At 36.1% G+C, this 11,438-nt stretch overlaps 1 protein-coding gene across 2 annotated transcripts; it reads left to right on the top strand.

The window, feature by feature from the left end:
* The first annotated feature begins 941 nt into the window (after positions 1-941).
* On the top strand, positions 942-8,766 carry btbd10b (BTB (POZ) domain containing 10b). Of its 2 annotated transcripts, none has more exons than XM_028015449.1 (9): positions 942-1,099; positions 1,471-1,618; positions 3,366-3,559; positions 3,788-4,094; positions 4,201-4,303; positions 4,818-4,938; positions 6,688-6,885; positions 6,998-7,108; positions 7,740-8,766. In XM_028015449.1, exons 2-9 carry the CDS (start codon positions 1,518-1,520, stop codon positions 8,069-8,071), a joined length of 1,467 nt encoding a protein of 488 aa, XP_027871250.1. In that variant the 5' UTR covers positions 942-1,099; positions 1,471-1,517; the 3' UTR covers positions 8,072-8,766. The 2 variants fall into 2 exon arrangements, with proteins under 2 accessions (XP_027871250.1, XP_027871249.1); XM_028015448.1 differs by having other exon boundaries at positions 3,363-3,559.
* The last annotated feature ends 2,672 nt before the right edge of the window (positions 8,767-11,438 follow it).

Below are 11,438 nucleotides of genomic sequence, written 5' to 3'. Positions count from 1 at the left end.
AAATCATAGAGTGACATATTGTACTTACAAACAGGGAAATGGGCTGTATGACCTACATAAAGTGAAGCCTATTGAACTTTGTTCTCCTGACTTTTTACTGAATTTCTTGTTGAGCACAGCATCTAATTACTGTGGTGGTGTGTGTGTTGTTTAATATATGCTTTGTGTATGTTTCAAATCAAAAACATAGGGCACAGAATGGAAGAAAGGGGTGCAAAAAAGTCTTCAAAGCTTGTGGTTTGCATTACGGCTGGAAGGAGTTATTCACTTTTTTCTTTGTTATTCCTTTTCTCATCTGTGCTATGGAACTGAAATTGCCACAAGATTATCTGAGCTGCAACTATTTTACTGTAGGTCAGATCACTAATAACATCCTTTAATCATATTATTTTCCTCTTGTTCTTCTTATTGTATACCAGTTATTGTACTATGTAATACTGAGCTCGTGCTAAACATACAATATTTTAGTAAGCAATTCACTTTTGACTTATTGCTCTGGTGGATTTATCTATTTATTATTGTGTGTAAAAAAGCACAAAAGAAAGATAATTTTTCTGATGTGTACAAAACATTTTAAAAACTTGTTACTAACTTGCAACAGTAAAATACCAATATACTTCAAGAACTAAAACTTACTTTGTGGGCTAAGCTTTATTGAAAATTATACTATATTTTATAATTACTATTTTTAATCTATACCAGATCTTAAGATTTAGAATAAATCTAAAACAAATTGCAATTATTTTACAAATCATGTTATTTTGTCTAATATGAAAAACATATCCAACGTATCGCGAGATCTGGTAGTTGTTCTTCGTTTGATTTCCTTTTAAGGAGACAAAAGAAATTCTTGCAACACTTAAAGAAAACAGTAGCTCCGCTCATTCTAAACTAATTTTAATGGTCAACTGAAGCGTATAAATTTATATAGTGAACAAATAAAACCAAACCGCACAACAGCTAAGATTCGTTGCTTCGTCTACGTCAGCACGTCAAGGCGTCAACCGTTGTCACGTTGTACGTCACCTAAGTGAGTGTTTTGAAAGGGATGGTTTGCTATGAAGCTACTCGGATTATAGCGGAAACCGAAGCAAGATAGGTGTGTATTTCATTAATTGTGCCTTTTCTTTTGATAATATTAACTCACGTATGTGAGTAATTTTGATGTAAATGTGGTTTCCGTACTGTTAACGAAGAAAAACTGATTTTATTATTGAACGGCTAACAAAGCAAGCTAATGTTAGCAAGCTAAGTATTTAGCCCAATCGTGGGCTGACTCAGCCAACAGAAGTGTTAACTACGTTTTATTCTCAGTGGTTCAATTTGTATTGACTCAAGGCCATTAGGTTTGTCTTACATAAAACATTAAAATTATTTTCGTAAGGTAGTTTAGGGTTTTCCAATCCAGAGGCTGACACTGATAGGGGGAGTGAACCGACTTGTTGATTTTTACCCTTTATGGATGAACAGATAATGAACGGTGAAAGATCCAGACCAGACTCTCCCCTGTTCGGGTGATGGCAGCACGTCTGCAGTCATATGACAGTAACTCTAGTGACACGGAAAACTGGGAACACACAACACCGAACCGACCTCGCAAACTCTGCAAGCATTCGAGGTGAGCCCAATTTGAAAATCTGCGACATCTTCTAAAACTGTAAGAAAAAAAAAAAGGGTCTAAGCTGCTTATGGATGTCAGAGTTTCTTCTGAAATGTAACTCTGTCACGCATCTCTCAAATATTTTTAGAAAACAATATATAGTTAAGGTTTATATAGAGAAGATATTTATTCTCTTTACCTTCTTAATTCCAACTCATTAATAACAATTCTGTTGCATTTAATGTGAAAAGAAATGTTTTGGAGTGTTGATGTTTAAATAGGAGTATCCCAGTATTTTAGAGATTGCATAATGTTTACTGAAGTTATTCCTCCATGCAACTTAAGGGAACAGGGTTGTTCAGTATTGTAAGTCTTTTACCTAATGTGATGTGATTGTGGAGGCACAGAAAATTATAAACAATACAACACTTGTTCTCAATACAAAGATGTATTTTTTTTTAGCATTCAAGACAGATTTAGGATTTGCAACTTCACAAACTAAAATGGTACATAAATTAATTCATTTCTTCAAGGATGAAAATATTAAATAATTGGAAGTAATAAGTTGTCTGTTTTCTTTAGTTGTAGCATTTTTCTTAAATTGTTTTCATTACGTTGTGCTTAAATGTCATCTTGATTCAATTTTATAATACTTTTTTTTTAACTCTAAGCAAATTTCACTACACAATAATAAGGTACATTGCCCTATTTTGTTTTTGTATTTATTTTGTTAATGTGTCTCATACCTGTAGTCTAACCTGGTGAAGGTCAGTGGGTTTGAATAACTAAAACTATTATTATTCAGATGTACTCTTGCCACTGTTCTTGTTGGTTTCCACTAATAATCTTTTTGAGTAGCTTACATTTAGTTTATGTTGATTACTTATGTGTGACCAAACAGCTTGATCATGAGTCAGATAAGGAAGTAGATGTGAGAGGAAAAGTACATGGGCCTTAGGCCTTGTTAGTTTTTATTTTTTTGTTTTTGTCCCTTTGTAATTTGAACATTTTAGAATGTGGTCAGTCCAGTTGTACTAGTGATTACGGGTGTTCTACTTAATGCCTCTTGTAAAATCCTATTGGTGTAAACATACAATGCAAGTACTAAGAGAATGATTTACAACCTCTTAACAGTAGATGTGTTAAAAATCTGATAATTTCCTGCTTTAAGTTACTGTTTGTTTGTGTCAGTGTGACCTGGCCATTTTGCCCTTTTGCCATGTCACCTTGTATCTGACTTTTTCAGGCATTAAATAGAGCCATTTAGCACAGGACGTTTCATATCAACCATTCGTGAAGTTGTGCCCACCAGGGAACATTTTGTACATGATGCGATTGACAACCAAGAATTTTAAGTACATTTCTATAATGTGCTTCACTGTAGGAAAATATGTATTTTTTTTTTTTTTTTTTTTGTCGTTGTTGCTATGGATAAAAATCTGGCATAATTTACTTGAGTAAATTTATCCAAACCGAAATAAATGGAAATTGGTGTAATGAAAAAAAAAAATATATATATATAACAATATACTGTTTCATTTTATGTGATCTTTAAAACATGTCATGACTATCTTGATAATTAATAATGAAAATACTTGGAGTTGGAGACGATGTATTCACTGGACAAAATAGTAATTCATGGAGCCAAAATAGCAAGCGGTGTGTTAAACTAGAGCAATCGCATTGTTGCAACTTTAATGGAAATGTTTTGGCCTTGAGGAAAATAAGGAATGAAAATTACATATGGTTTTCTTTTGAAAAGCAGCAGTCAGGCCAGAGCTTCTCGAGTGGAGGCAGAACAGAGGAACATGAGCTTGCATGGTGCCAGTGGGGGTTGCGACCGCTCACGTGACCACCGTCGTTCCAGCGATCGCTCTAGGGACTCCTCACATGAGAGGGAAGGGCAACTAACCCCCTGCATTCGAAACGTCACCTCACCCACCCGCCAACACAACAGTGGTGAGTATAGAGCCTTCGTATAAGTCATGTAATGGTTCTCCAGCTCCTGTCAGTCACTATTGAGAACAGCTGACTGAAACTCAATGCTCACTTGTGTTTTACACTATCATAAATCCAACAAATAATCCTTTTTTCTTTATTAAGTAAGGTATTTTAACCTGGATGCTTACAGTATAACTTATGCCTCAAATTAAAATTTAATTGAGAAACTGTTCCTTTTATCTGAAGATCGAGATGGTCCTTCATCAAGGCCCGGTAGCCCCAGGCCTCAGAGAGTCTCACCCAGTGGTTCCAGCAGCAGCGGAGTTGTGAGCAGTCGCAACAGTAGCTTGTCCAGTTCTGATGGCACCTTCAAAAGTTTGGGAGCCGGAGAAATGGTTTTTGTCTATGACAATCCTAAGGAGGGAGGCGCAAATGCCCCCGTTGGAAACCGAAACACGAGAACCTCAGAGAGAGTCACTCTGATTGTCGACAACACACGCTTTGTAGTAGACCCTTCCATCTTCACTGCACAACCCAACACCATGTTGGGCAGGTACAGCACACTAATGCTCATTGTCTGGTGTAGTTTTTAATTAAATTAAACATCAGATGTTCTTCCTGCTGGATTGAGAATATAAACCTGTGCTTCTTTGTTGCAGGATGTTTGGCTCTGGAAGGGAACATAACTTTACAAGGCCCAATGAGAAGGGGGAGTACGAGGTGGCCGAGGGCATCAGCTCAACAGTTTTCCGAGCAATTTTGGTCAGTTGCCATCTAATGTTTTCTCTATTTATTTAAAAGCTTGTAGACTGAAATGTATACATAATACAGCTCATGTGTGCTTCTAATTACTTTAAAGTGAACTCATATTTTCATTAGAAAGGGATTAATAACAGGACTGTGTGGTCAGTTTGTGAAGATAACGATGAAAAGACTGGATTATTCTGCTCTGAGCTCCAGCTATGACATCTAATTAGTTTACATAATTTTGTCTCATACTTTATTAATTATTAACTTTAAAATGTTCTTTTGTGTGTAACTGAATGTTGCCTACAAATAACCCACCTGGTAACAGGTAAGAGTTTTAACATACAGTAAGAGTTTTAACTTGTGAATCTCTGAGGTGTAAAATACTCAATCAAAGGCATAAAGTGTTTCCAGATTACTTATGTCACCTTAATTAAAGCTTTTGATTTACGTATGTATATTTTATGAGTTAATGGCTCCACAGTGTTTGAAACAATTGTCTTCTTTGTGATTTTTATCTAATTAACAGGATTACTACAAATCTGGGATAATCCGTTGTCCAGATGGAATCTCCATTCCTGAGTTGCGGGAGGCGTGTGACTATCTATGCATCTCCTTTGACTATAGCACCATCAAATGCAGAGACCTTAGTGAGTTCCCCAATGTTGAGGTTTTTACAGTCGCACATAAAGGCATGCAGCTTCAGAACAGCAGTTTATTAAACATGCGTACTTGAAAGAAATGAGGAAAAAAAGTATTTTGAGATTTCTAATACCTGTATGTCAGGCATGTCCAAAGTCCGGCCCGAGGGCCAATCACGGCCCGCGGTCAGATTTCATACGGCCCGCAGCTTCGGTCTTATAATGTATTATTTATGGCCCGCCTGCACTGTCAAACAGAATAAATAAATCATAAAACTTGAAACTGTAATACCTCCTTTCACCAAATGGTGGCAGCACCACTTTAATACTATCAGTCTCTGCCTCCATGCAGCGAACCGCTCTCCACTCATTTCTGCCATGGCCACTGCAAAGAAAACAAGTTTACAGTGAGGGCCGCCGCTTTCAAGAGAGATGGGAATTATAATACTTCTTCACTGAAAATCAAGGCAATTGTGCTTGTCTAATTTGTAATGAGACGGTTGCCTTGTTTAAGGATTTCAACGTAAAGAGACACTACCAGAGTAAACATGCTAACACATACAACAAGCTAACAGGAAGTGACCGTGCTGAAAAACTAAAGCAGCTCCAAGCTGCACTGGCATCACAACAGCGATTCTTCACGCGGGCCTGTGAGTCAAAAGAAAATACCACCAAAGCAAGCTACGAAGTTAATGTTAATAGCTAAACATGGCAAACCTTTTACTGAAGATACATTTATCAAAGACTGTGTTATGAAAATGGTGGAGAACATTTTGCCCTGAGAAGAAGCAAGAATTTGCGAATGTTTGCCTGGCAGTAACAGTGTGGCACTGAGAGTTGAGGACATGAAATTGAGTATTTTGTACGGTAACGTCTGTCACTATCAGCAGTGAAGAGCCAAAAGAACATTTATGCACCTGGATTTATGGCACTTATTTTTATTAAACTCTTGAGTAAGATTTGGTTATTACTGTTGATGTTATGAACCTGTAGATGTGACAAACTATTACTTTCTGAAAGATATTGTAAATGACAAGAGCAAAATTCACTTGTTTTAAGATTTAATAATAATAGACAACTTTGCATTACTTATAACTCCTGTTTAAAATGTTCTTGAGGCAAAGATATTTTTAAACTCATGTAAATTTAAGGTATTTCATACAGTTTGTTCAATGTTATCTGACTCTCCAGATATGAATGAAAGGCAGAATTTGGGTTTTTAGAGTTATTCTCATCTGCCTGAGTGGCTTATATTTGGTTATTTTGTCATTTGAAAAATAAAGATAATTGTGACAATGAAAATTGTTTTATAACGGTGTGTATTTGCATGAAACTTTTGTAGTTAAAAAATGTCCGAACAAACTATTGGCCCCCGGGCATCTTCACTTTATCAAATCTGGCCCTCTTTGCAAAAAGTTTGGACACCCCTGCTGTATGTAAAAGCAGGAAATGAAATAATTTTTGTATGTTTCCTTAACACTCTTTTCTCTGTTTGTCATTTTTAAAGTCATTTAGGTTTGAAAAAAATACATTTGAAACATGTACATAATTCCATACTTAGACAAATTTGCTGTTATTTTCCCTCAATGATGATATCTATTGGTAGTGATGGTAACCTTTTGACCATAACATTTTTCCTAAGCCTTTTCTAAAACAGGGCGGCCAAATGGCCTGTTTGAATGATCTGTGCATGTTTACTGCTTCACTGACTTTACTCAAGTAGATCACATTTAATTTTGAATTCGTCCCTTTTTCCAGGTGCCCTGATGCACGAGCTGTCCAATGATGGCGCCCGACATCAGTTTGAATTTTACCTCGAGGAAATGGTTCTGCCCTTAATGGTGGCCAGTGCTCAGAGTGGAGAGAGGGAATGTCACATTGTAGTTCTGACAGATGATGATGTGGTGGACTGGGATGAAGAGTATCCACCACAAATGGGCGAGGAGTATTCACAGAGTAAGTTCCTGCCTGCTTCTGCAGAAAACGGACACTGATGAGGTTTTGCATTTTGTGTACACAGCAGAAATGTGTGATAAATTTAATAACATTTCATTTGTTCTCATTGCAGTTATTTACAGCACAAAACTGTACAGATTTTTCAAGTATATCGAGAACCGAGACGTTGCCAAATCAGTTTTAAAGGAGAGGGGGCTAAAGAAAATAAGGCTGGGTATTGAAGGTATGCTGAACTTTCCAGGAAAAATGTGTTCTGTGTTTTTCATGAAATGTTTGCAGACTGTTGTGGAAAAATTTGGCTTCATGATTTAAAAAGTACACTGAATGTTTGACTTGGAGGCTTTTTTCTTTTACTAGAAAAAATAGGATTGAAATTTTGGTTGCTTAGTTTTAATGAGGTACGGTTTAATTGTTATCTGTTATTTTATAGGATTGAATTAGTGTTTCACTGATGTTAGATTAATTCACTTCTTTAGGAAAGAAGTAAAAGGTAGTCTCAGGGTTTACATAAAAGGTTAGCGGGGATGAACTACAGTTAAACATTTCTTGTGTTTTCAGACTTTATTCCCTTTTCTATTGTCTTTTCTCATTCTTTCATTTATTCATTCTTTCCTTCCTTATACACTTTCTTTTGTACTTTCATTCTTATGTCTTTTCTTCCACTTTACCTTATTCCTCCCTCCTGTATGTCTTTTTTCCCTCATACTCCTCCCTCATACAAGTTAGATGGAAAAGGAATTTGAAATATGGAAGTTTACATAAAATATGAAGGAACCCTTTTAAGAGTGTTTTAAAGAGTTTTAATCAAGATTGGCAAACCTGAAATAGGAACTGCATATATTCTGTGTCAACAGGTTACCCCACTTATAAGGAGAAAGTGAAGAAGCGCCCCGGGGGTCGGCCCGAGGTGATCTACAACTATGTGCAGAGGCCCTTCATCCGCATGTCCTGGGAAAAGGAAGAGGGCAAAAGCCGACATGTGGACTTTCAGTGTGTAAAGTCCAAGTCCATCACCAACCTGGCTGCAGCAGCTGCAGATATCCCCCAGGACCAGCTGGTTGTGATGCACCCTGGCCCACAGGTGGATGAACTGGACATCCTACCCAATCACCCACCCAGTGGGAATCACTACAGCAACAACTACAGCAACGAGCCTGATCCTGATGCACCTTCACCTGCTGTCTGAGGACTCTGCTCCTCTCTCAATGCCTCTGCCCCTCTCTTACTCCTCTAGTCCTTTTCCCAGCATGCTGCAGCATGGAGCTCCTGGGGCACCATAACCATATTGCCTTGACACCTCCTTTGCAGCCTTAGAGCCTCAAAGAACCAGGAAGACTGTAGAAAAAGAAACATGAGGAAACGGAGACTGGTACATGAAAGAGTTCACCGTTGTTTTCAGTTTTTTACTTGACCAAAGGAATTTATTTTTATTTGGAAAGAAATCTGTAAAAACACTTAGTATTAATATTATTATTATTTACATTGTTCTTGTACATTACTTTGATGGGTTTGGCTGAACACTTGTGGTGTCATTGTTTCTTCTCGGTTTTGTTTCACACATAATTTTTGGAGTGACCTCCTCAATGTGCTTTGAAGGGAAGACTTGTGAAAGGAGAAAAATCAATCCAACTGGTCATGGGAAAAAAAATCAGACATAACCATTTAGTGTCATGATCTCCAGCTGAACTCCTCACAGATGTCTTCAACATCCTAGCCATGGGAAATGTAGTAATTGGCTGGATTTGATGTGATGTTGCGCTCCTGCAGCCAAGATATTAAGCAGAGCACAGGCTGTTGTGGTCAGTTTGTATGTGCTGAGCTTGAATTTGTTGTTTAAAACTGACATGAAATCATGAAATAAAGGTGAAATATAAACTTTCATTATGTATGAGCCATAATTACAAAATGTTTTGCACACTTAAGTGTTTCATCAGTCCTTCAAAAAGTATAGAAATTTTGACTTTTTGAAGGAGTTGAATATTTGTTCATTTCTTAGCCTCCCTCCTAAACTAAAACTAGAAAAAATTGCATTTCCTGTGAAAATGCAGTGTGAATGCTGTAAGCTAAATATTTTTAGTGAACATTGCAGAAGCATTTGAAGTCAACTGCAGAAGACTTGCAGAAATATAATAAATGGGAAGAAATAGCAGAATAAAGAAAAAGCCTGCAAATAGAAAAACAGAAGAGTGAAAGCTTTCAGTCAAAGCAAAGATCCCACCCAAAGAGTATTAGAAATTTGTGTAAAACACTTTACAAAGCTAAACTGTAAGGTCACAACAGTTTATAAGCTTCAATTAGCTAAATGCTAATCCCCCCCATATCTGCACCTGTATGGAGTTAAATTTGTTTTTCAATCAAACAAAAACTGTCAAACAAAAAATTTTGTATTTGTATTTTGGTTAAAAATTGTGATCAAAACTTTTGGTTTTGCAAAGAAAGTTTGTTTCATACAAAAAAACATCTCAATCAAAAAAAAATTAAACTGGTCAAAACTTTTTGAATTGTAATGTTTTTAAAAAACAAAAGAAATTGTTTAAAAAGTGCTTTTATTTGCGCTTGTCAGAAGTTTTTGGTCGACATTCTCAATGTTTTGGTTGATCTCTTTTTTTGGTTGAGCAAAACAGAGGTTCAGAACATGAGGATGGAAAGACCAGCAAGTGTCCAGATGGCCAGGTAGGAAAGAAAGTTTTGCTTTTAAGGGCAACACTTCCTTTAACTATATTTCTGTAAGTCAGTTTCTTTAATGGTTTTTAAACTAATTCCTCTTCTATGCTACATTTTTGAATTCATTTTAGTACTGATAATGGGCATACCATGTACTGCATCTGCTAGTAGTTTAAATTGATCTCAGCTACATACTTTCAAAAGAATATTCAGATTTTAACATGTATTTTCTAAGTGCTAAATATTTCAGTTTACTCTTACTCAGTATCTTCAGTGTTGTTACACCTCTGAAATGTTTTTAGCAGTTTCCCTTGTGATACATCAGCTGTTGCACTTAAGCATTTCATTTCTTGAGATATAGTCAATTTATTTTCAGTTAAAACTCTCAAAAATAAATTTAGGGCTTATTGGTTTTTGATTATGTTGTGTGGCTAAATATGATCACTTATTGGTAGTAAAGCAACAATTACATAAATAACACACCTCAAAAACATATACGCCTCTCTCCCAGCCCAGCTCTTTTTAGGCGCTCTTTGTCCTGTCGCCTCGGGATAAATGTGGAGTCTTTCCGTGCAAGGCAATAAAACCTACAGTATGTGTATATGTCGGAAGAATGGCAGGATTTGTCTGTCTCTGATGTATTGCACTTAACCGGCTGGAAAACAGTCTTGAAACCTCAGCTGGGGTTGGAAATGGTGAAGTGTTCAAAGCAACAGAGTTACATGTGTTATAAAGGCAATATTTTCAACGTATCTTTTTAGGACTGAGGGATGGAATTAGGTTTGGAAGGAGCGTTAGGAGGATAATTGTATTTAGAGTTGAAAGGAGTCCTGGATTTAGGGGTGGGAGTGTGTTTTAATTATTATTATTGTTAAAGTACAAAACACTCCGTATAAAAACAAAAGGTTGAAACTAAAAGCTCTCATAAGAAGATATTTCATGAGTCGCTATAACTTCTTCTCACCACATGTGGGCAGTAGAGAATAATTGATTTATAATAAAATACCACATACAAGTTTCATTTTATCACAGGTTTAAATGTGTAGTGTTTGTTTAATTATACAGTGATTTATGTATGTTTATGGGTCTATTTAAGGATTTTATTCTCAATAGTGTAGACAAAATTTCTATATAAATGGTGTAAGATTCAAACAGTGTCTTCCCCAGGAGTCAGCAGCTTGTCAATCCTAATAGCAATTTTTTTTTCTCCAGTTTCTGGTTAAATATGATCTGGAGCCACAAAAACCTGAAAAAGTACACGACGCCTTGAAAATAGACAGCATACAGGTGATGTATGCTTTGTGGATAAATTAAGAACCACGTTTTTTTTAAGTTTTAGGTTTTGAAGCAAACTAAAACAAAAAATTCACACAAAAGAATGCATTCATATTTCTTAATAGAACACTATATTTGGGGAAAACAAGGTGAATGAAATATGTACAACTTGATTATTTTTTAAGTACTTTTTTCTTTTACTTTAGAACATGTCCTAGATCTGTATCATTTTCAGCCAAAGTTATTAAGAACCACTGTGAGAGCCACAGGTTGCAGACTTTTGGTTTAACCTCTTAAGCTGAAGCGAATCCACTCAGACTGCAGCTCACAAGAAGCTTAGCAGCAGTCAGAGCTGGAAATAATGGGAATTTGTACCCAACACATTTTTAAACTCTACATTAATTTTGTTACAACTTCTATTTCAGATTAAAATGTTTTTCTTATTTTTATGTTACAATATTTTTCACACATTACAGTAATAAAGTTTGATTTTTGTGGAAATTGTCACGGTGACCTGTGAAACAAATTAAAAGAAAATGGCATTTAGAAACCCATTTTAAGTGTTGAACGCAAGTTTGTTATTTAGAGTTAATGACACTGTTATATTTTTCAAT

The sequence above is a fragment of the Xiphophorus couchianus genome, chromosome 4 (assembly GCF_001444195.1).
Source record: "Xiphophorus couchianus chromosome 4, X_couchianus-1.0, whole genome shotgun sequence".
Classification (NCBI taxonomy): Eukaryota; Metazoa; Chordata; class Actinopteri; order Cyprinodontiformes; family Poeciliidae; genus Xiphophorus; species Xiphophorus couchianus.
The sequence above is the reverse complement of the archived record's forward strand: the minus strand, read 5'-3'. Positions and strand labels throughout refer to the sequence as shown.